This window comes from Myotis davidii, unplaced genomic scaffold (genome assembly GCF_000327345.1).
Source record: "Myotis davidii unplaced genomic scaffold, ASM32734v1 scaffold458, whole genome shotgun sequence".
In the NCBI taxonomy this organism is placed as follows: domain Eukaryota; kingdom Metazoa; phylum Chordata; class Mammalia; order Chiroptera; family Vespertilionidae; genus Myotis; species Myotis davidii.
In genome coordinates this window covers 2,749,479-2,774,087 of record NW_006289819.1, presented here as the reverse complement: position 1 = coordinate 2,774,087, position 24,609 = coordinate 2,749,479, and the positions used below count along the sequence as shown (strand labels likewise).

General features: G+C 49.0%; 1 protein-coding gene across 1 annotated transcript in view; it reads right to left on the bottom strand.

The window, feature by feature from the left end:
- SZT2 (seizure threshold 2 homolog (mouse)) overlaps window positions 1-24,609 on the bottom strand; it is a 55,107-nt gene that overhangs the window by 22,331 nt on the left and 8,167 nt on the right. Inside the window, exons 2-32 of the mRNA XM_015563205.1 lie at window positions 20,019-20,144; window positions 19,546-19,719; window positions 19,080-19,250; window positions 14,639-14,770; window positions 13,729-13,870; window positions 13,213-13,319; window positions 9,271-9,481; window positions 8,883-9,053; window positions 8,206-8,440; window positions 7,893-8,022; window positions 7,020-7,162; window positions 6,636-6,788; window positions 6,379-6,493; window positions 5,981-6,198; window positions 5,665-5,880; window positions 5,202-5,280; window positions 4,892-4,986; window positions 4,450-4,618; window positions 4,138-4,252; window positions 3,921-4,034; window positions 3,538-3,708; window positions 3,278-3,372; window positions 2,927-3,050; window positions 2,658-2,822; window positions 2,364-2,568; window positions 1,968-2,083; window positions 1,607-1,853; window positions 990-1,131; window positions 757-849; window positions 312-390; window positions 4-208 (exon numbers count right to left, since the gene is read on the bottom strand). Of these exons, the coding sequence (XP_015418691.1) occupies window positions 4-208; window positions 312-390; window positions 757-849; window positions 990-1,131; window positions 1,607-1,853; window positions 1,968-2,083; window positions 2,364-2,568; window positions 2,658-2,822; window positions 2,927-3,050; window positions 3,278-3,372; window positions 3,538-3,708; window positions 3,921-4,034; window positions 4,138-4,252; window positions 4,450-4,618; window positions 4,892-4,986; window positions 5,202-5,280; window positions 5,665-5,880; window positions 5,981-6,198; window positions 6,379-6,493; window positions 6,636-6,788; window positions 7,020-7,162; window positions 7,893-8,022; window positions 8,206-8,440; window positions 8,883-9,053; window positions 9,271-9,481; window positions 13,213-13,319; window positions 13,729-13,870; window positions 14,639-14,770; window positions 19,080-19,250; window positions 19,546-19,719; window positions 20,019-20,144 (4,658 nt within the window). The remainder of the gene's footprint in view (window positions 1-3; window positions 209-311; window positions 391-756; window positions 850-989; window positions 1,132-1,606; window positions 1,854-1,967; window positions 2,084-2,363; window positions 2,569-2,657; window positions 2,823-2,926; window positions 3,051-3,277; window positions 3,373-3,537; window positions 3,709-3,920; window positions 4,035-4,137; window positions 4,253-4,449; window positions 4,619-4,891; window positions 4,987-5,201; window positions 5,281-5,664; window positions 5,881-5,980; window positions 6,199-6,378; window positions 6,494-6,635; window positions 6,789-7,019; window positions 7,163-7,892; window positions 8,023-8,205; window positions 8,441-8,882; window positions 9,054-9,270; window positions 9,482-13,212; window positions 13,320-13,728; window positions 13,871-14,638; window positions 14,771-19,079; window positions 19,251-19,545; window positions 19,720-20,018; window positions 20,145-24,609) is intronic.

Genomic DNA, 24,609 nt, shown 5'->3' with positions numbered 1-24,609 from the left:
GGCAGGTCATGCACAAGGCTCTCAGGCCCAGTGGGCGAGTCGCCCCCAAGGATACTGAAGGAGTCTTCATCAGGGTTCACGGTGTCTGCATCTGACAGCGAGGTGGAATCTAGCCCAGCAGGCCCCAGGTCCAGCTCCCGGCTCTCGCAGTATTCCACCTCCAGCTCTGGGTCGCTCTCGGTGACCACACAGCAGGCAGATGTGTCTCCTAGAGATGCAGGTCTCATGGTCAATAGGAAAGGCTGGTCGTGGAGGCCCCTGAATCCTGGCTTGAAGCAGCCTTCCCCACCTTGATCCACTTCCCCACACACCTTCTTCTCCCATGAGTTCAGCCTCTGAAAACTCCAGGTCACTGACTTTTCTGTCTATTGTGTCCCGAGGGCCCTCATCCTGGGCAAAAAAAAAAAAGAAAAGGAAGAGACAGCTTGATCCAAGGCAGAGCAAGAGCCACATCCAGGACTCAGGGAACCCAGAGTCAAGAGGATCTAAATGGGCCCGGCTTGTGTCGCTCAGTGTTGAGCATCGACCCAAGAACCAAGAGGTCACTGGTTCGATTCCTGGTCAGGGCACGTGCACGAGGCAGCCAATCAATGATTCTCATCATTGATGTTTCTATCCCTCTCTCCTCACTTCCTCTCTCTCTAAAAAATCAATAAGAGCATATTTTTAAAAAAAGAGAGAATCTGAGTGGGCCAAGTAGAACCTCTGGGGCTAGAGGTCGGGGGTAGGAGAAAGGTAAAGGAGAAAGCTACTCACCTCTCGCCTGCTGGATGGAGGGCAGTAGAAGAAGTAGTGGGGATTGGAGGGCACTGTGCGGAAGTGGAGACCACTAATCTCCAGGAACTTCTCCTGTTTGGGGTTAGAAGGAGGGTAGAATGTCAGCCATCCCTCAGAACACAGCCCCTACCCTACAACAGACACCTACACCCTCAACCCAGGAGAGAATATGAACCCGCTGCACAGGCAGGACTCTGCTCCTCTACCCTCACCTGGATGAGGCTATGAAGGACATCATGTGCCTCTCCTCTGAGCTGGCAGACGTCTGTCAGAGAGATCTCCAGGCCAGGGTCTGGATTGCCAGGCACACGGGTGCTCTGAAACTCAGGCTCACTTAGGTCTTCGGTCTCTATGCTGAGTGGGTGGGGTCGGGGGTGGGGGCATTAAAGTTTTAAGAACCATCTCCTGGAGGAGCCTCCTTCCCAACTGGGAGCAGCACACACGTGTTGGCCTGTCTCTAGGAAGGGTGAGCTGGGGACTCAGCAGTGGGCACAGTAAAGTTTTTGCCCCTATGAAACTCAAAGTAGTTCATGGGGATCGTTGCTATTATATGAATGTTCTCAGAACAGCTTCTACTTTCACTGATAGCAACTGTCAACTCCCTACCCCAACCCAGCTCAACACTCCACACCAGAACAGGAGACAGGAGAGCCAAAAGGGAGGATGCTCCCCAAGCCAAATGGGAGAAAGACTGGGCAGGAGGCAGGATGCCAGCAACAAAGCACTACGGCCTCTCACTCAGGTGCTCGGCCATTCCCTGGGATCGAAAGGTCCCAGGTTATTGGGACTTTGTGTGCCCCCTTCCACGTTATTCCAGGACAATCCTCACCTGGACTCAGAAGCCAGGATAGCTCGTTCCCGAGGCTCAGGGGCCTCCTCGATGCTGCTGCTGAAGGGACCAGGACTGAGAGGACCAGGACTTGGGGGTGCGTGAGGCAAACCCTGAGTGTGTCCACAGAGAGCAAGCAGAAAAGGGGTGATGTCTACTTCCTGTAGCAGCTCCTCACAGGCATCCACTGCCATCAGCAAGTCCTGGGAGGTCACACTCTGTGCTTGCTGCAAGCTCCGGAACAGCCCTGACAGAGTGGAAGGGCCCTTGAGGATCAAGCTCTGGAACCACCTCCCCAATCCCAAGCCCTGTAATCCTCATGTCTCCTCCCTGATGCTCCCTCCAGTGGCCTCCTGCTCACCACGGACATAGCATCGCTGAGCATGCTCCTGCAATAAGGCACAATGGTTGGCTGCCTCCTTGTATCTGGGCTCCATCCAGGCTGAGGAGGGGGAGGTCTGGTCGAGAAACTGAGTCCTAAGAATGAGAGGGAAGTGGGAGTTTGGCCAACTTCCCTAAGAGGCACTTCAGACTCACCGTCCACCCACATTCCAGTGGATCATCCACCGGTCCCCGCCAAATGTATTCATGGCTCCCCAAGTTCAACTGCTTTGCTGAAGGAAGCCCAGCAAGGAGCTGGCAGGACATGGCTAAGCAGCTGAGCTCCTGCCACTGACCACCAACCTGCCTGTCCAGACCGGAGGGTGTACCTGAGCCCTGACTGGGGATAACCTAGGTCAACGTTAAGGGCACTCACTGAAAGATGAGGTCTCGGGGCGCCTGAGGGGGCTGCATGCCAACCATTTGCTCCCTCAGCGCTTCCAGGGCACAGCTATAGATGAAGACAGGACATCGGGCCCGGGGCCCATCTGCACCCTCCGTCTGTGGAGCCTGACGCCCAGTGTAAGCCTGGAAGTCCCGATGGAAGGGTGGGCTCAGCTCTCCTGGATTCGGGGCACTGTCTGTGGGAAGAGGTGTCACATGATCTTCAAGCCCTCTATTTGTTCCCACTTCTGCTCCAGCTTAACTGACTTAAGAGGCAGCACCTTACCATAGACTGGGGTGACACTGAGGACAGGGACCTGGGCCTTTGGAGTCCTGACCCCAGTCCCTCCCAGAACTTTCAGGCTGGAGACCCCACTCCAATCCCCGAACTTGGGCTTTGTCTCTTCTTGAGAGGGTCCCTCTAGGCCATAGGTGGCCAGATGCTGGACATCTGAGAAGTAAAAGGGAGGCATCAATCAGAGCTGCCTGGTGGCCCAGTGAGGGAGCTCAGGGTTTGTATCTGAGGGGCTAGTGAGGAAGGTCAGTGATTGGTACCTGAGAAGGTAGCTGGGAGGAATGTCAGAAATACATGTTGGGGGGTCACAAGCCTTGCATAGCAGCGCCACTGAGGGGGCTGGGCCGAGATGAGAGGCTTGAGAGTTTCAGGAGGGCCCACATTCTGTAAGACAGAAACAAAATTAGAGCAACCTGTAAGGGAGCAAACAACCCCCCTTCCTTCCTCCACCCTGGAGGGTACAGCTTGCAAGATCCAGAACAAAGCTGAATGACGGCATCCTGTCATCGGCAGGAGGCCTACTGTCCCAGTGATAGAAAGTGGGGGATGAATATGTGGTGATGGAAGGAGGTCAGTATGAAAAGGGTTCAAGGACGTGGACCAGTGCTGACCATGGCAGGAAGCACCAAGTCTCCAGTTGTCTGAGTGCTGCTGACTGACTGTTCCTTCAGGATCCCACAGCCCCCCACTGGTGGCCCCTCTGGACCTGCAACGAGGATAGAGATGAGTGGAAGAAGGCAGTACCAGCGGAGAGGCAAGGCTCTGAGGTGAGGAGAGAGGGAGACCAAAACCCAAAGACAGAAACCACCTTGTGGGATGGGGGGAAAGGGGCAGGGCCAGAGTCATATTTGGGAAGAGGTGGGGAGCTTACCGGGACTGTAGCGGGTCCGCCGAAGCACCTCACTCAAGAAGGTAGCCTGGTCAGCGGAGCTCAGAGGGATCTCCCGGTCACTCAGCTCCTGCCCCAGGCAGCTGTGCAGCAGGCACAGCACCATGTCGTTGGCGGGACAAGGCCCCTCGGCGAGAGGGACGCCCTCTGGCTCTGCCCGACACACACTCCACTCAGCACCAAGAGCCTCCTGCTGCCCAGTGCCCCAGCTCAGCCCCGACCAGCACACCCCTCCTGCAGTTCCCAAGCCTCCTCTGGCCCTATTACTCATCTGCTGGTTCGCAGACTCATCTGCTCTCTATTTTCTAATTCACCCAGGCTTGCTAGCCCTCAAGGTGTGGGTGAGTGGTACAAAGTTCACCCACCTCTAGAAAGCAAAAGGAAGAACATCTGGAGCTGCTGGCACCGAGGCAACAGTCCCATTAGGTCAAAATGGAAAGGTATTTCATGGATACAGGCATCTCCTCGCTGGTCCAATCCTAAGAGGGAGGGAAGGAAGACAAGACCCACGTTGAGACCAGATTTTCTGGCTGTGCTGCCTTCGCCCTACCCACTCCCCTCAGGAGCCCCTTCCCTACCTACCATCAGAGACCCTTGGCTCTGGGGGCAGGGGACTCCATTCCTTGCTCTGGCACAGCTGTATCAGGTATTCAAAGCTCAGCATTGAGCCTATGCAGGCAGCATCCCGAGGGTGGAGCTAGGGGAGGAACAGCAGAAGTCAGGGGTAGCCCCTCTGGTCCCAGGGACCTGGGCCTCCAGCTCCCAAGGAAGCCCACACGGTCAGACACTCAGGACACACAGGTTCAGAGGGATCAGAAAGCCCAATGACTGTGGTGCTCCCAAAGGAAGGACACCCCACTTATAAGGGGTGGGGGTATCGCTAAGGTCACTCACAGCTCTCGGGATCTCAGAGTATGTCAAGTCCTGGAGATGCTTCCAGCAATCAGGGCCGGGCCCCACTCGCCCACACTGAGGCTCCACCCACACCTCGGTGACCAGATTGAGCTCCGAGTCTCCCTCCAGAGCCTCCACCTCCACATCGTTGTCATCATCTGTTGAGAAACTAAAGGAGGAAGGGGCCTGAGCCTGTGATTGAAGAGAGTCCAATCCACAACCACACGGTTGGAGTCAGTCCACGGAGGGCAGGAAGGTGGTGCAAACACAGGGCAGCCACAAATCACATGTGGCCTTACCAGACCTGCGCCTGCCTGATGAAGCATCTAAAAACAGCTCCCTCTGCCCCAACTCCCTCAGGTATGGGAGACAGAACTTCAGGGGACAGCAGGGAGGAGGAGGAATGTGGAGAGAGGCAACCCTCTGAGGGGCCAGGTCTCACCTGTCCTTGGTGGAGGTGGAGTGTGGGGGGAAGAGGATGTACTGGACCACACATGTGTGCCTCTCTTCCACTGCAGCCTGCCCCGGAGGCTCGTTCTGAGGGTAGATAGGATGGGAGATCCTGGGCAAACCCCAGCCCAGAGAGAGATCTGGCCCCACCCAGCTCTGGCCCTCAGAACTTTAGTCCCCTTGCCACACTGTCCTGGGACTGGCCTCAGGTCTGGTCCAGCAGTCCCAACCCAGCTCAGAGGTCAGGGCCCCTGGGATGGTGACAAGCCTTGGTGGGAGGTATGATGAGGGACAGCACCTACCTGAATGGGAAGCTCCAGCACCATGTTGATGATTCCTTCCCCACTGCAGGCGAAGTGGAACCCTTCGGAGAGTCGGACTCTGAAGCCCCATAAAGGTGGGGGCAGGACAGGATGAGACGGGAGACACAGTCAGAGTATACATCCCAACCCCATGCCACTTATGCACTTTCTAGCAGCCATCTAGGTAGACTTCAGTGCTGGTGGCCTTGCTAACACTAGTGGTCCTTCTAATGTAACAAGTCCAATTAGGACCAGAGGCCTAAATAAGAAGAGTGGAAGGAGACGGATGGAGGGCAGGGGCAAGCCCTGCTCTGTGCTGGATGCTCTGCATAACAGCAGCAGCAAAGAGACTGAGGCTTAGAGATGGGCAGTGTCTGGCATAGACTCTGCCAGTGTCCTGACCCAGAGTCTACACTGGCTCTCTCCCTTGCCCCCAGTTGTTTGGCAGGTTCAGGTGACATACTCAGTGAGGACGGAGAGGAGCTGGGCAATGGCGCTGAGCGGCAGTGCGGGGGCCAGTCCTGACGGGACGCTCCAGAGCCAGCGCTGATGGTAGAGGTAGCGGGACAGCGACGCTAGGCTAGAAGAGGCTGAACGGCCTGACACCAAGGGCAGTGGGCCTGGTGGCTCCAGTGTCAGCAAGAAGGGTGCCCGGTAGTCCAGGGGCAGCTTCTCATACCTGGGAAGAAGGGGCAACTCTCAGTCGATTGCTGCATATACCCAGCTAAGCCACAGCCTTCCCATGTACTCCAGGCCCCAACCCCACCCTTGGTACCAACCTGATAAGTAGTTTGTCCAGTGGCTTATGCAGGACCACAAGGCAGGGCCGGTCAGAGAGGGCCTGCTGCGGCCCCAGCAAGGGGGGAGACTTGGAGGGAGAGTTGCCCCCACCTATGCCCCCCAGCCCTTTTCGTTTCACCTTGGGTGTCGGTTCCTTACTTTGCACTCGGTAGGGGAAACGCAGCCGTAGGATCTCTTCCCGCAAGCCTGACACAATCTGAGGAAAAAATGCAATTCGATTCTCCTACTCCCAAATCCTACAAATCTGGTAGAAGGGGCCCACAGACAAGGTGAGAGAACCTTACTTAATCTGGGGGTTCCTCTCGCTATGCCCTGGCTCTGTGGGTTTGGGGAGAAGGAGCCAGTCTAAACTCCAGACTCCTTGGGGCCAGCTCACCTTGTGCCGGGCCTGTGCTGGTGTGCCGATGGGAAAACCCAGGCGAAGAACCATACATGGGGCCTTGGAAATGATGCGGACCATGTAGAAGGAGGAGGGGGGCTGGTCTGGGGCACTGAGGAGAAATGGGAGTCAGTGGGCAGCCCTAGATTGGCTGTAATTGAGTTTAGGAGGAAGTAGGGATACAGTCTGGGGTTAGAGGAAGAGACATGAGTTGAGATGGCGGGGGAGGAGTGAAGGGACATCACTTTGCCCACCTGGAGAGCAGCTTCACATAGGAATAGCCCTCAACTAGCACGAAGCTGCTCCAGTCCCGAAGCAGAGAGGTCAGCGAGGAGTGAGAGATCCTGCACTGGACAGTGCTGTAGCGGCCGTTGCTGCCCGGGGTGTGCAAGTGCTTGGGGATTGGTCTGGGAAGAGGGGTTAGCATTGAGGTCAGACCCCCCAGCTCCAATCTGAACAGATTACTACCTCTCCCTTCTAGGACCTATTTGAGTATATGGGGCTAATGAGCAGAAGAAAGGCCATAGTTTTTCTTGGCCATGGTTGGTAAGGGCTCAGCTGCTGCTCCCCTTCCCCATCTTCCCTATTTCCTCACCCCTGCTCCTCCATCCCAACTATGGTCCTAAGAGGATACTCACGTGTCATGCTCCAGGATTAGCACTAGGCGATGCATGTGCAGCCAACGCTGCCATGAATTTGCATCCATGGACAGCACTGGCTTCCAGTAGGCAGCAAACTGGGCATGGGATGAGTCGGACCCACTGTGTTGAAGGGAGAGCACCTGGGGGTGGGAAGGAAAGCCCTACGTATTCATAGAAAACCAGGGTACAGCCTCCACACAGTGCACAGAACCATGGAGTTCAGAGGGTCAGAGATAGCAGTGGTTTAAGGCTAAAGGGACTCATGCATAACCCAGCCTGGGCTGGATATAAAAACTGTCTCCAATGTGAAGCCTAGATTAGGATGAATGAGCCCAGGTTCAGACTATGTAGCCTTTTAGAGCTAATTCCAGGCAAAAGATGAGCCCTGCCACGCTTCTCTCACTGACTCTGGAGCAAAGCCACTGAGTGTTGGCAGGACCTGAGGTGAAGCAATTGCTCACTAGCATAAGGCCCCTGGCCTAGCCATGTCAGGCTGACACCCGGGGGCCGGGTGTGAGGAAAGCACAGGACAAAGAGGCTATGGTCTTCAGGAAGTGCACAGTTCACAGTAGTTGTTAATGGTGAAAAATGGGTGGCAGGGGGAGGCCAGAGTATGCCAGATGGAGCCAGATGGAGGTGGGGTAAGGGAGAGGGGGAGGCCAGAGTATGCCAGATGGAGGTGGGGCAAGAGGGCTCGCAGTCCTGGGATACCACCACCTAGACAGCCAGTCTCTCTCTACAGATCCTCCTTCCCCAGGGGCTTGGAAGGAGGAAGGAGAATTGCTCTCAAGCTTAAGAGGTTCTGGTTTGGGTGCCTCGGACTTGAGAGGGTGGGCACAAAATGAGGGTAATGAGATCAGAGGCACTCACCGGGGTGGTGGAGCCAGGAGGGATGTAGAAGAGTGGCACTCCGCTCTTGGTGCTGTCCGGAAGCGTGAAGTGTTCTGGGACTGAAGAGAAGGACTGGAGGTGGGCCAGCATCTGGTCCGTCTGGTTAATGCTGCAGGTCAAGGGCCAATCCTGAGCCACAACTGACTCTGGTGGGTACAGAGGGGATCCCCTAGGGACAGGGGACCCTGGACACAAGCCTGGTGCTCAGGGTATCTCTCTTCACCCCTCAAGTTCACACACTGCCCCTCCACACAACAAATTGCATCACTTAGGGTGCAATGACCTCACTCACCTCTGCAGCGTGTTCCAGAACCGCCGAATAACGTGGGTGCGATACAGTGAGCGAATGGGTTGCCTCAGTGCACAGGACACATCATGTAAAATGTCATAGCCACCTTCCATTGTGACTTCCACCCGTGTTCCTCGAGGGCCCTCAGGCTCCAGGGGCCAGGGCGCCACAGCCACATACTCAATGCGCATGTTGTGTTTCCACAGGAGCACCAGCTTCACCTCCAGCTGGGACCCTCCTGCAGGGGAAGCAGGAGGGCTACTTAGGAGAAGCAGGCACAGGACTCCGGACCTGGGACTGATTCCTATCTGAAACTCCCACCTACCTCATGGAACTCTAGCCTGACCAAAGGTTCCAAGCATGGTTCCCTAATTTCAGGCCCCACAGCCTGCCAACTGACACAAACAAAATTTTGCAGTAATCTGAAACAAAGCCAAGTTCAGGATATCACACCACTCTCAGGTGACGCGCTTGGGGCAAAAGGAGATGGAGCCGGGCAGATAAATGTTAAGAGAACCAAGCCCTGAAGGCAGTTCTGAACCCACCTGTCTCAAACGACAAGCAGAATCTTTCAGATGACACTTGCGTGTGATACGTGTGTCCTCTGCTTTGTTTGGCAGGTCTTCTCACACTCAAAGTCTGAGAGACTTGTGGGTACAGCAGGGCCTAGTCACACTTACCTTTGGCTAGTGTGACCTCTCGAACACTGTAGCCCTCTCGAAGCCGTACAGACACGGTGCTGACCAGGTCAGCTGGCACCTCTTTCTCAGTGTGCTTCTTCCGTCGAAGGGCCAAGGCAGGGTTGCTGCTGGCAGAGACCAGGTGCTCATTAAATAGTCGGTGCTGAGAGCCTAGTGAGGATGGAGAAGGGTACCGTGGTTACCGGTTAGTGGAGAGAGATATGGGAGAGGGGCTATGCTGAAATCATGGGGAGAGAACAGTACCAGAGTAGTTAGCCCCAGTTATATTTTCAGTCCCCCAGAAACCCAAACCCTAGATAGATTCCCGTATCATCTCAGCCCATCTTACACTTCCCCATTCCCACACCTGCCCCAGTCGGCCTCTCACCGCAATAATATTCAGGGTTCAGGGCTTCCCCACTGCGCAGGAAGGAGTAGAGGAGAAATGCCCGGTGGTAGACAGTCAGACCCAGGTTGCCTGGCTCAGGCTCCGGACAAGTGGACAGGTAAGAGCCAAATGTTGCCATTGCGATGAACTTCATCAATTCCACATTGGGCACGTGGCCAAAACTGCAGTCATAGGAGTAAACTCCTCCCACCTGGAGAAGTAAACAATTGGAGACCTCGCTCAAAAAGAGGCACCAGAGAATGAAGAGCGGAAGAGAATGGGTTGGTGGCTGGTCCCATCCCCCGGACCACGGTGTGGAGAGTGGGCCAGTGTTCTCCCAGGACAGACGGCTGTTACTTTCCTTCCCTGAGCCCTTCTGCCTGAAGCCTGTGCCATCAGGTCATACCCTTCTTCCTCAACCAAATACCAGCCTGCCCCCATTCATTAAAGATTTTGGCAACTGGCTCACTGGCTTCTGTCACCATCCTGAGAGACTTCAATCTCTCTCTAACAAAGTGCTCCTCAAACTTTAGGGTGCTACAAAATATCCGAGGATTTTCTTGAAATGCAGTAGGTATGGGGTGGGGCCTGAGATTCTGCATTTCTAACAAGCTCCCTGGTGATGCCAATGCTACTGGCTAGCCAATGCTGCTGGGCCATACTTTGTTTTAAAAAATATTTTTATTGATTTCAGAGAGGAAGGGAGAGGGAGACAGAAACATCAATGATGAAAGAGAATCACTGACTGGCTGCCTCCTGCACGGCCCACACTGGGGATCGAGCCTGCAACCCCGGCATGTGACCTAACTGGGATTCGAATCGTGACCTTCTGGTTCATAGGTCGACACTCATCCACTGAGCCAGCAGGGCACAACCTTATCTCTTTATCTTCCATCCTCCTTCTCCTGCTGCTCTTTGACTTTATTAAGACTGCCAGGCCTTGAACCTCTGCTCTCTCCAAGTGTTCACCAGCCTCCTCATCCTCCTTTCTCAACCCAGTCGGGTCCCTATGTTCAAGCAACTTCATCAGCATAATTTTCAATTCCTTGTCCCTCTGTACTTTTTTTCTGCTTCTACCTCAAAAGCCCAAGTTGGATGCCAATGGATCCCAAATGGAGAAAAACACCACCTCAAAACATATGACACCCAACCCAGCTAATCCTTCAATGCTGTCCTCAATATTGTTCCTTCCTCCCACCCTGGCCTCCTTTCCCTTACAGTATTCATCTTCACCTTCTATTTCAGAGAGAAATCAATCACAGGCCCTTGGTAGAATTTATCTACGTCTTCACTTCTATCCTTCCGCTTTCAAAGAAAGACTTGACCTTCTCCTGCTCCTCAAATGTTTCTTAAGTCAATTGCCCTCCTGTCAATTTAGGGTCTTTACTCTATCAGGCTTCCTTTTCTTTCCTTTAGTTTCAAGCTGTTTCACCATGGATCCTTAGAACATGCTTAAGCCTCTAGCTTAAAAAGCAAACAAAACAAAATAGTAAAACACCCCTCTCCTTCCACCCTGTACTTCCCTCTGGCTATTCTTGTCTCACTCTCCACTTGATCCGAATAGCCAAATTCTTTGTGTCAACACTTGTCGCTACTTCCTTCTAGTCTAGCCACTCTTCAACCCACTGCAATCATTTCCCTCAACATCTCTTCACTGAAATGGCCTGAAAAGATCCCCATGACCTCCTAATCACCAAATCCAAAAGGCACTTTTCATTCCTCATTTTACATAATCTTTCTGCTGCATCTCACACTGTTAACTACTCTCTTCTTCCCCAAACTCTAAATTCTCTGACATCAGAATCTCCTGGTTATCACCCGATTATTTCCCTTCATTGTATGCTCAGCCCTCTACCTATGAAAGACCTTTAAACATTAGTGTTTCCCCAGGTTCTTCACTCTCTCTCTCTCTCTCAACTAGTGCAGTCTCCTGAGTATCAGATATACATATCCAACTGCTAACTGCTATGAATAGCAGCCATTATTTAAGTAACTAGACGCCTGGTGCACAGATTCATGCACTGGTGGGGTCCCTCGGCCTGGCCTGTGAGGATCAGGCGAAACTGGCTCTCCAACGTCCCCCGAGGAGTCCTGGATTGCAAGAGGGCAACGCACTCTGGAATCAGACTTTCTCCTCTCTGGTTCCAGGTGTGTCACCCGAGAACCACAGCTGCCAAGTCATTACAGCTTGGCAGCTCCTGCATTGAGTGTCTGCTCTCTGATGGTCAGTGTGCATCATAGCTACCAGCCAGAGCGCCTGCCCCCTGGTGGTCATTGCGCTTCATAGCTACCAGTCAGACAGTCACTTGGCTTTGATATACATAGGTTATGTTCTACATTAAGCACTCTATTATTTTTTTTTTTACATTAAGCACTTTATTTATTTATTTTAAATATATTTTATTGATTTTTTACAGAGAGGAAGGGAGAGGGATAGTTAGAAACATTGATGAGAGAGAAACATCGACCAGCTGCCTCCCGCACACCTCCTACTGGGGATGTGCCCGCAAACAAGGTACATGCCCTTGCCTGAATTGAAACCTGGGACCTTTGAGTCCGCAGGCCGAGGCTCTATCCACTGAGTCAAACCGGTCAGGGCATGGTAAGTGTTCTTAAAAGCTCTCTTTATCAATACACACATACACCTTGTTCTCTATCCACTGAGCCAAACTGGTTTGGCACATTAAGCACTTTAAATGTATCCTCTCATCCAATGAGGAAGATACTATTATAATCTCTATTTACAAATAAATCCAACCAAGAAGTGATGTGCCGCAGAAACTGGTTTGGCTCAGTGGATAGAGCGGCGGCCTGCGGACTGAAGGGTCCCGGGTTCGATTCCGGTCAAGGGCGTGTGCCTGGGTTGCGGGCACATCCCCAGTGGGGAGTGTGCGGGAGGCGGCTGATTGATGTTTCTCTCTCATCTATGTTTCTACCTCTCTATCTCTCTCCTTTCCTCTCTGTAAAAATGAATAAAATATATTTAAAAAATATATATATTAAAAAAAAAAAAAGAAGTGATGTGCCCAGGGTCACAAGTCTAGTAAGTGGAGCCAGGATTCAGGCCAGGCATGCCTAACTCCAAAGGCCATCCTGTTTACCCATCAAATGCAGCATGCTCAAACCTGGAATCATCATCATCTTGTCCTCACTACACCCCAACTGCTTCTCTTTGTTTGCTCTGCCAGCTACCCAGTCATCACTGAAGTCAGTACATTGCAGATATCCTTAACTTCTTTCTCCCTCACCCCTTACCACTTGCTAATCATGTCATGTTGATTCTACCTTTTCATTTTCTCAATCCTATCCTCTTCTCTCTTACCCTAATTCCCCTAACTTAAGCCCTAATCTTTTGCAATTAATAGTGGTCTTTCCTCCATCCCTGACCTTTACCCAGCATCAAGAATGATCTTAATAAAACACAAACCCAACTAGTGACTTTCCTTCTATTTATCTGTGTCACCCACAGAATTTTGCTGACACTCAATACAGCAGAACCAGCTTTTCATGCTCTGGCCTCCAGTCTTGTTTCCCATAGCTCTTTGCCCCTGCCCCACAGTTCATCAATCCAAATCAACTGCAGTTCCCTGAATATACCACTTTCCTCCTAAGCTAGTTAGAGCTGGGCTTTCTGACCCTGACAAACAAAACAGTAGTAACTAATCTAATGAGGCTGGTACTGACTGCCAGAGTTCAAATTCTGCGTTCTTTTTACTATAACATGCTGTTTCCCACATCCTAAGGAAAGAGGACAAAGACAAGAGTCCTCTCCCACTGCTGCCACCTACCTCTTTCTAGACATGGCACCTCTTCCCACCACACACATGTAATTATGCTATTGGCTTTACCTGGGGAAATCATTGCCTGCAAAGAAAATAACTAATCACATCCCACTTTGTGAGATGCCATACTTCCCCCTCCTTCATCCTAGAAAGTCCTCACCTGTACAAAGGAACACGCCACAGTGCCACTGCGAAGCTGGTTCAGCAAGGTCTCACAGACAGCAACATCAGGGACACTGGTCACCCCATCTGTGATCACAATGATACCTGGAGCAGGAAACATCAGACTCAGACCCAGGGACACTGACCCGTCAAAACCAGGTACTCAACTGATGAAGCCCTAAAGACCTTGGTGTCTGCCAACAAATGTGTTTTGTAAGATTCAAACACCTTTCTTTTCCCCTTCCCTCCTGCTTTTTTCTTGTGAGTGCTGGATCCCAGTCTCTTCCTGAATGATGTCCTTGGAGTGCTACTCCTTCCCACAGGATCCCTGATGGTTGTCAGAGCTGTAGGTACTGAGATATCCACTAACACACACTTAACTCTTACAAACAAGAAACAGACCCTCTCCTCTGGGGCCCACTAATTCCCTGGAAACTAGCTTTGCTGATAATGCTCCCACCAAATCCTTCCTGAAGTCTATTTCCCCAATCCCACCAACATTCCTTCTACTGACCTGCACTAGAGTTTGAGGGGAGCAACTGCAGCGCCAAGATGCCCTGACGAATCATACTGACCAGTCCAAGATCAGCTGTCACCATGGAGACTCCCATCTTCCGGCCAGGGAGCTCCCCTGAGTCTGGGGACTGGTCCTCTGCCTGGCCAAGTAGCAGAAAAGACAGAATGGGACAGAAAGCATTGCCACATCCATAGCAAAGCCCGAATTTACAGCAGCACTGCCCAAGCCAATACAGGCCCAATCGTATGAAGACCCCAAACCCCCAACTATGCAGCCAAACCCTGACAGTGCTTCCTCCCCAAGTTGTGTTCAGATACTGACCCTCAGATGGACAGGGAGTCCAGCACCAAATGTAGCACTAGATTGTACTGGAGCAGGGCTTCCCCACCTTTTGCCAATACGGCCCTCTTTCCATATTTTTCTACTGTCGTTATGAAATATTTTATACATCAATTGACACCATGTTTCAGACACACAGAACTGCCAACTGTCTGGCTACTTTTAGGACATTGGATGGAATGAAAATGCATTCTAGTGAGCCCCGAGAGCTTTGTCCTTGACTGTATAAAGTACTAACTAGAAGTCAAAGCTATCCATGATCACCTTCTCAGATCCATCAAGGGAGATCCAGGACTAAAAAAAACATAGCAAAGAGCCTTCACATTTTCTCCCAGCAAGAATTTGTGTCCTGGAAAGAGTATCCGAGCCCTCCTCCCAATAGGAAACCTGTCATGGGTACTCACTAGCACTTCTAATCCTGGCTCACTCTGCCTCTGGCTCTTTTTTTTCTACTCTCTGTCCCCTCTGTATTAGGCTTACCCCCCCTCACTCCCTTCTGTTCCTTAACAGCTGCTCTTTCTAAATGGCAACTGCTTTGTCTCCCACATATTTTGTCTCTCCCACATACCTGGCTCTGGGGGTCATACTGCTGCTGCAGCATGGTGGCCACCTTATCCTCAAAGAGACAGAGCTGTGCATATACCTGCTGCAGGAACACTTCCCGCTGGGAAGGGTCCAAAAGGCAGCCCTGGATCAGTACCTGAGAAGCAGGAGGGAAAGACCAAGACATGAAGGTCAGGGGATACTGGGCAGTAACCCTCCTGACCTCCCTATTTATTCTCCCTCTAGGCAACCCTGACTTCCCACCCAAGCAAGCTAATTCCACAGCCAGTTCCTCCCTGAGGAGATCATCTACTCATCACTCCTCAGCCCAGGTATTCCTGCTCACTGCCCCCAGGTCATTCACCTTTATCTGGGTTCACAACCTTCCTCTGCTTTAGGTCCTCCACACTGGGTTTCCCCATGTCCCCGCATGGGGGCGACAAAAGATCTTCCAACTCCTTCCATCTTTGTCCATAAACTGCCCCACCTCAGCTTAGCAACGCCTTTTTCATTCTACCTCATATATTTTTTATTCTTGTTGATTCCTAAGCACTGCACACAGAGGCTGTCTGGAAATTTTCTCTTTTTTACGTTAAAAATCTTCTTATTCCCCCAATGAATGCTCCTTCCTTCCCTTTACTCTCAATAACTTCCCCCCTCAATAGGAATTCCCAGCTTACCCTAACCATGAAGGTATACTACTCTCCAAACCACAGAAAACACCTCAAATTTTGCTAGATGTTTATATCTGTGTTCATGTGCTCCCTTCCAGTCTCTGAAGGAAAGACTTCTTCTCCTCCTCTTTTTCCCTAAAGCTAATCTCTCCATCTAATCTTGGGTCCTCCTTCTAATACCTTCATTTTCTCTCCATGGGGTTTCTTTTCTTCTACTTCCAACATAAATAAGTGCTCCCATCCAGGGCTCTCCCTGTTTTTCCCATACCCCTTTTATTCCCCCCTTTCTCTCTCCTAAGTTCCAATGGGCCCTTCTTTTGCTTCTGTAACTTGTTTCCTGAGCCTACACAGCCCAACTGGGTCATTTCTACTACCTCTGTAACTTTCTAAATAAACTTTCTCTTATAATTTGAAAAAAGAAAAAGAAAAAAAAGCCCCCATCCTAAAAATGTTACATAGGGCTATTGACCCCTGGTGGCCCTGGGATCTCTCCTTTTTCTCTCCCTATCAGACTCCTTCAACCTGTCTCATATACCCCAACCCTGCTCTCCTGTGCAATAACTCCCTCTTCGTTCCCTATTCAGAACTGGGAAGTGTGTGAGCATAGCCCAAAGAGGGGAGAGGGGCACTCTATACCACTCTACACGCCAGGCTGTGAGAAGCAAAATAGAATCAGGGGGATATAAAAAGATGAGAAAGATGCTCACAGCTGTATTGTTTAGAAGAGTGAAAATTGGGTCAACCTAAGGGTCCAACAATAAAGGTTTGGCTAAATACATAATGATAAAATATGATAAAGTCAAGCAGCCATTAAAAGTCATGTTTCTAAAGAATATTTAGTAATGTGGAAAAACACCCGCCCTCGCTGGTTTGGCTCAGTGGATAGAGCACTGGCCTGAGGATTGAAGGGTCTCAGGTTCAATTCTGGTCAAGGGCACATGCCCGGGTTGCGGGCGCGATCCCCAGTAGGGGGTGTGTAGGAGGCAGCTGATCAATGATACTCTCTCATCATTGATGTTTCTATCTCTCTCTTTCCCTTCCTCTCTGAAATCAATAAAAAAATCTTTTAAAAAAAGGGAGAAAAAACACCGATATTATCCTTAAAAAAAATAGGACGTAAAATTGTGTGTCTGGAATGAGCCTGATGTTTCTCCTCTATTTGGATGAGGGTTGGTGGTGAGGAAGGATAAACACATACTCAAAGACAAGAAGGAAATTCCATAAAATGTTAATAGTAGTTATTTTTGAGTGGTATATTATGGGTGAGTTTTGGTTTTCTTTTAATTCTATTATTTTTCAATTCTCCTTCAATGGACATGTATTGTAAAGTGAGTTAATTTTTTTTTTTTAAGAAGATCAGGATACATCTTGAGAGAGCTGTAGAGATGGTGAGGAAGCTGGCTCAGGGCCAAGGGCCTTGGGGCTCAAATATGTCCTCTCCTCTCCACAGTTGCTATCCTTGTTCAGGCCTCATCTCCTCTCCCATGTTATAATAATCTTCTGTTCTCCCCAATCCAGAATTTGTCCCCTAATCCATCTTCCTCATTGGCCACAAACAAGTGTGATCTTCCTAGAGTACAAATCTGATTTTGTTACCATCCATTTAAAACCTTCTCAGGTTCCCTACTACCTATGGCTAATAGTTTTCATTTGCATGTTTTCTATGTGGCAGGCACTGCTTGACATGTATTAATTTAATCACCACATAATATTAATACACCTCAAATTTTGCTAGATGTTTTTATCTGTGTTCTTGTGTTTCCTTCCAGGCTCCTCTCTCCCCATTTTGGAGAAAAGATACAGATTCATAAAGAGGTTAAGTACTTGCCTAAGGGCACACAGCCAATACTGGTGCAGTCAGGAAGCAAATACAGGCAATGCGAGTCAAGACCCAGCGCCCTTCACCACCACCCACCACACTAAAGTCCCCAATAGAATAAGTACTAGTTCTTAGCTATGACATTCAAAGTTTTTCATAATCCTGCCCTTATCTCACCAGTCTCCTCAACTCCTCACCTCCACATTCAGACTTTACTGTGTCAAACTAAGTAGCATGTAATGAGAGCAGTTTCCTAGCTATATCTTTGCTCCACAGGTCACTCTGTCTGGAAAGCCTGTTTCCCTGTCCTTGAATGGTTAATTTCAATCCTTCCTTCATGACACAGTTCAAATGCCTCTTTGTCCTAAGATGAGGACTTCTAACTCCTGCAGAGACATCCAGGCTTTGTTGGATGCTCCCCTACCTTGCTCTCATTGCCCCCGAATCATAACTTATTAGTGCCCTTAACACATTTAACTGAAATTATCTCCTTCAATATCAGTATGCTCCATTAAACCCTAACCCTATCTCCTCTCATCAGGATAAGGACAGTGTCTTATTCATCTATGTATTCAGGACCCAATCCAGACCTGGAATAGAACAGGCTTCAGTAAGTGTTTGCCAAACCCAACCAAGTGTTGAGTGATTACCTAATACCTATAGCTTTTCCTGCCTTGGCTTTCAACACCTACCAAGTCTGGCCTCTGGGGATGGAGCCCACAACCAACAGTCCTTACAGCTGCACTAGGAGAGCACTTTAATCCAGGGCAGAGAGCTGGGATTCAGGTGTGTACCAATGGCCTTGCATATTTCTTTTTTTTTTTTAATATATTTTTATTGATTTCAGAGAGGAAGGGAGAGGGAGAGAGAGAAACATCAATGATGAGAGAGAATCATTGATTGGCTGCCTCCTGCACACCTCCGACTGGGGACTGAGCCTGCAACCTGGGCATGTGCCTTGACCGGAATTGAACCCGGGACCCTTCAGTCATAGGCTGACACTCTATCCACTGAGCAAACCAGCTAAGGCAAGCTTTGCGTGTTTCAAGACCCTCAGATGCTGTTCCTTGCACCCCTGTCTTTCAAAACCAGCTAAGGTGACGATGTAGCCATCAGGCACAGTTTCAGGGTAAGCCCCTACCAGTGAGTTGAGAGGGTAGTTAAGAGCAGATGAGGGGAAACTGGGTCATGCTTAGCTAAGCCAAAAACAGATATTCCAGTAACAGACTTGATCATTCTCCAAAAGGAGTGTCTTGTGATAGCCTGCTTGGGTGTTGGATAAGCCCTGTAATTATCTGGTCAGCATTACACTCAACCCTTTACAGGGCTCTGAGAAAATGACTCGCTTCTGTCCTTGGAAGAAATTACGTTTCTGAGTATTGGTTATATTTCAAAATCATAAAGCTATTCCTGAAGACCATCTTTAAAGGTTAGTGCCAGGAGCCAGGACACACAGAAAAAACAGGCTCTAGTGGCCAGACCAGAGACTTACAGGAGTGAGAGAGAAATTTGTCCAATCAATGCCAACTGAACTAAAGCTTATGGGGAGGCTCTTTTTTTTTAAAATATATTTTTATTGATTTCAGAGAGGAAGGGATAGGGAGAAAGAGATAGAAACACCAATGACGAGAGAGAATCACTGATCGGCTGCTACCCGCACACCCCCCACTGGGGATCGAGCCCACAACCTGGGCATATGCCCTAAATGGGAATCAAACCAGTGACCTCCTGGCTCCTAGGTCGACGCTCTACCGCTGAGCTACACCCGGCTGGGCATGGGAAGGCTCTTTAAGACCAGAGAAACAGATTCTTTCCAAGAGGAGAGAGAGTCATAGAGATGACTAAGAAACAGGTTTAAGAAGCTAGCAGAGCTGGGGACTTAGGCACAAGTAGTAGACTCAGGATAAGGACTTGGTCACAGGACGACCAGAAATGAGGTCTGAGGGTACAAACTTGGAGAAAGGATGCAATACCTGGTGGGACTGTAGGCCAATAATTGAGGAGTAGGCCTGGATAGTCACGTAGATCTCAGGCTGGAAGTCGATGCAAGATCCAGGCACTCGGAAGGGCCGAAGCAGCCCTCGGAGGCAGCGGGAGAGGGCGTGGAAAACTTCATCAAACAAGATCTCCCCCGTGGAATCATCCTGAGGGCAATGCACACAAAGATCTCTCAAGGGGGGGGCAAAGGCAGCCCTGGACAGAGGGCAGAGACAAGCAGCTTTCACGGGTCAGTGGGCCTCTTATCTTCAGGTTGATCGCACCCCCAAACACAGTGCCACCACTGGAATGGGATCTGTCTTTACCCACTGTTCCCTTACAGCCTAGCCGGTCTCCTTCCACAATGGTAGGCTGAGACCACTGTTCATTTCTCCCAAGCCTTTCCCTCTCCTCCTCACCCCCACCCCATCCTTTCTCCCACTATCTCCCCCTGCTCCTTACCACAATGCCAGTAGATGGGCTAAGGTCCAGCTCAATGACAAATCGATACTGCCAAGCCAAGAAGGTGACCTGAGTGGAAGGTACGAGGAGGAATGGCCTTGGGACCACTGGTTCATCTGGCTGCCACCCAGGGGGCAAGACACTGAGGACTTCCAACTCCTGCTCAGATTGAAGCTGACCGTTAGGATGAAGAGGAAAGAAAAGTGTCAGGAAAGAGGCACACCTTTTTTCCCAGGGCCTGAACTTCCAGAGCCAAAATGACACAACTTTGGCTCCACCTCCCACAACCCAACACATACTTTTCCTATCTGGAAAATTATGAAACAAAATTTTCCCTGAAGAATCATCTTGTGGGCAAAGTCACTTGCCCCTCCCAGAGTCAGTCTCCCCTCCTGCCTCTTTCCAGTACCCTCTTAAAAAAAAACAGATTTTCTGAGCTGGCCCCTCAAATCCTGTATGTCTCTTGGCCTCACCAACATTTCCTGGGGTGTGGCCTGCACAGTTTGATGCAGGTGATTGAGGAACCAAGCCAGGCGAACATTTCGGGAGATTCGATAATCTTTTTTCATCAACAGAAACACCTGCCCAGCTTCTTCCACCTGGGGACAAAGAGACATTAATAAATTTATAAAAATTCACTGTATTCCTCCTATATACAGGTCACTGTGCAAGTAATTTTAAAAATATATATATTTTATTGAATTTTTACAGAGAGGAAAGGAGAGGGATTGAGAGTTAGAAACATCGATCAGAGAGAAACATCAATCAGCTGCCTCCTGCACGCTCCCTACTGGGGATGTGCCCACAACCAAGGTACATGCCCTTGACCGGAATCGAACCTGGGACCCTTGAGTCCACAGGCCGACACTCTAACCACCGAGCCAAACCGGCTAGGGCACTGTGCAAGTAATTTGTCTGAGGATCTCACAATGCATAAGTGAGAGGCAAGGCAGCAGAGGTGAAAAGTTTACTCCCACCTCCATGCAAGGTGTACCCAAGGATCCAATTCTCAGCTCTCTGCTCCCATTCCCCCTGCAGATCTCTATATAGATGAAGTGACCTTTACACATTATCAAATGTTCATGTGAGTTTCTCCTATAAACTCTAAGCTCCTTGAAAGCAGGGATTGTATCTTGTTCGAGCTTGGTGTCCCTGTGCTTGGCAAATTGCTTAAAACAGAACAGATGCTCAATAATGCCAGATAGTTCCTCCTAATAACCCCAATGACAGCAGAAACTAAAATAGGGATGGGGAACGTCTAGCCCTCAGGCTGTATAAGGCCCTAAAAATCATTTGGTCTGGCCCTGCCAATGCATTAGGGATGAGTTAATTAAATGTTTGACCAAATATTGCAGGCTAATTTTTAAAAATATATATTTTAATTGATTTCAGAGAGGAAGGAAGAGGGAGAGAAAGAGAGAAACATCCATGATGGGAGAGATCATTGATCGGCTGCCTCCTGCAAGTCCCCCACTGGGGATCGAGCCTACAACCCGGGGATGTGCCCTTGACCGGAATCAAACCTCGGACCTTTTAGTTCACAGGCTGACGCTCTATCCACTGAGCCAAACCGGCTAGGGCAAGCAGGCTAATTTTTAAGTCGATAATTTTGTATGGCCTGTGAATGATATTATAAATATCCAAATGGCCCTTGGCAGAAAAAAAAGTTTCCCATCCCTGAACTAATGAAATCATCACTGGGTAAATGCTAAGCCTGTTGAATACCTCAAAATCAAACCTCTGTGGGTCACGATCTCCTTACCTCCACACCTGCCAGTTATTAACACTCTAGTTCCTTCCCTCCATTGCCTTATGGACAGTTGGTTCAAAGCCCTGACAAGCATCAGTTCCTTTGCCCATGTCCTTGTCCTTACTACATAAGCCCTGCCAAATGCTGACTCAGGCTGTAGTTGACATTCTCCCTCATCCATACATGTACCACACTACCTGCCCTTGGACAGAGAGAAAGGTGCCACCTCTGGCAGGCCTTTACCCATCCTTTTCCTCCTCCCTGGTCAGCACTTAGAGGGTTTTCCAATCCCTCACCCCCATAGTCCTGACAGATAAATGTGCCTCCGGTGTCACAGAGAAAATAGGGTCAGTCCCCAAACATTTCTCCCTGACTAATCCTGATAGGTATGTAACATTCCTTTTACTCCAAGCATGTCAAACTCTCAGCCCACAGGCCGCATGCAGTCCAGCCAATATGACGGTATGTAAGAAATGTGTTAATAAAAATTTCGTAACTTAAGTTCTACATAATTATTAATAATGAACTACAACGCTAATGACAGATTACTATAATAGTGTTGCATTCATTTCCCTTACTCGCCTTATGCGCAGGCGCACCATTTCTCTCCACTAATACTAGCAGCGAATATTTTAGCAGCCAATTGCCACGTCATTAGTCTTGGATTGACTTGTTTGGTGTGCGCAACAGGAAATATTTCACTTTCGGAGAACAAGAAAAATAGGTTTATTTGCATTACACTTATTAGTTTGTGTAGTTATTCAGTGTCTGGTAAGTTAATGTTCAAGAAAAAATATTAATTTTTATTAAAATGTTCTATTATTTTATGTTAACGATTACTCATTTATTTCAGGCCTTAGTATTCAGCATGATTCTATCGAAATAAACCTCCATTTCTATGAAAATTGAAGCTTTTGTTTTTTTGCAGCCCACATAAACTTAAACCTTGTTTATTTGGCCCGTGTTAGCCTTTGAGTTTGACATGCTTGCTTTACTCCCTTACTCTTGCCTCAGATGAAAAGATTACTCTCCTGTTCTAGACAAATTGCAAATTTCTCTTCCTGTGTCCCTGACTAGTGAAGGGGAAAATGCCAGGCTGTGAGGATTGAAGAGGGTGGTAGAGAAATGAACAGAAAGAAGCCAATGACTGCCTGTGGAGAAATGTGGTGTCGAAAGGAAGTGGTTTTTGTCCCTCTAAAATTGGGAAATATGAATGGAGTATAGATCAAAATAGTTCTGGAGAAGCAATAATAGAGGGTGCCTACAGTCAGAGAAGAGTATGGAGAGTAGAGGTGCAATGACTAAAGATGAAGAAAGTCTTCTCTAAGACAGAGGGCAAGCATCAAAAGTTATTGAAACAGATACTGGGAAATGGCAGAGATGAAAGTAGAAGGCAAAAAGAAGAGAGAAACTCATATTAAGGACCTAAAATATATTCAAAAATAAAACTATAGAGGTTAAGTGCAAGAATTTCAGATTTAGACAGTTTAGGATTGAATCCCAATTTTTCACTTATTAGTTAACCTCTTTAAACTTCAGTGGCCTCATTTGTAAAATGGAGATAATCCTAATACTAATCTAATAATTTTGTTATGCAGATTAAGTGACATCATGCATATGAAATACTCAACACAGTGCCTAGCACTTAGCAAGAATAAAATTTAACTATTGCGCCTGGCCCATGTGGCTCAGTGGTTGAGCGTCGAACTATGAACCAGGAGGTCATGATTCAATTTCCCTGGTCAGGGCACATGTCCAAGTTTCAGGCTTGAGATCCCCAGTGTGGGGTGTGCAGGAGGCAGCCGGTCAATGATTCTCTCTCATCATTGATGCTTCTCTCTTTCTCTCCCTCTCCTTTCTCTCTGAAATCAATAAAAATATATTTTTTAAAAATGTAACTATTGCAGTTATTACTAGATGCACACTAGGATCTTTACATAGATAATCTCATTCAGTCTTCACACAAAACATTTAACAGAAGAAAACGGAGATCAAAAAAAGTTAAGTGGCTTGACATGATTAATAGGTACAGGGTCAGAAGTCAAACCCAGGCCTGATGAGCTGCAAAGCCCTTCTATTGAGGGTGATAAATGGATTAAAGTAGAGACTTACGAGCAGAAAAGATTTAAAGTGGTTATAAGAAGGAAATGGGAGTTTACAAGCAGAAAGGATACTCTAACATAATCAGAAAGACAAATGCTAATTTACACAGTGATTTTATGTGATTCAGCATTATTTTGTATTGTCTCTACACCATCTAGGATCACAGGTCTGGGAAATTCTACTCTCTATTATACAGCTTCTCTACTCTGGGCTGAGGTAGACCCTGGCTAGGACTCTGGCTTTTGTCCTGAATTAGGCCAAGCTATCCAACTCCTTTCTTCCAACAGGACAGAAACATATCTACATTTTAAAAATTTCTTCTGCCCTGGCCAGAGGATTTAACCTTGGCCTGAGGACTGAACATTGGCCTGAGCACTGTAGGGTCACGGGTTCGATTCCAGGTCACATACCTGGGTTGCAGGTTTGATCCCCAGGGCGAGTGCAGGAGGCAACTGATCAAGGTATCTCTTCCACAATGATGTTTCTCTCTGTCTTTCCCTCCCTCCCTCCCTACCTTCCCTCCCTCTCTCCTTCCTTCCCTCCTTCGCACTCTCTCTAAAAAATCAATGGGAAAAATATCCTTGGGTGAAGATTAATAAAGCAAATTCCTCTGGATCTTGGAGAAAGAAGCACTGCACTGTGTCACGGCCAGAGCAAGGCTGAGTGGCGGACTCTTACTGCGCTGGGGTCTGGGCTTGGTCTCAGGAGTGGGGCTTCTCCTGGCACCTTCCCACAGGTCAGTGGCCTCATTAGAGAGGGGAGGGGACACTGGCCAGAAAGGGAACACCCACCAAGCCAGAATGGCAGCACAAAGTTCCCTCCACTCCCACCCTAGGCTTTCTGACCTTCCTCTAAGGCTTGAAATCCAATCTGGATCACTCCCTGGAAATGCCCTTAAAAACGTTTATAAGAAAAAAAGGAGGATGAACTCAGGCTGGAGGAGATTAAAGCTTTATATGAACAAAACCAATAAAGTAAAGTTAGGTGGAAGAAGTAATTTGATGCCAACCACCAAATTTCAACACTATACTTTGCTAGGAAATTGTCAGCTGCACTGTAGCATACCGTATGACCCACTCAGGTGGGAATATAGCAGTGTTTTGCCAAATGTTTTACGATTTCACATGTCTGCTAAAGAAATAGCATGGCTCAATCATTATAAAAAGTTATTTGCTATGTATGTGAGGTCACTGGGAGGAGATGAAGGTTTG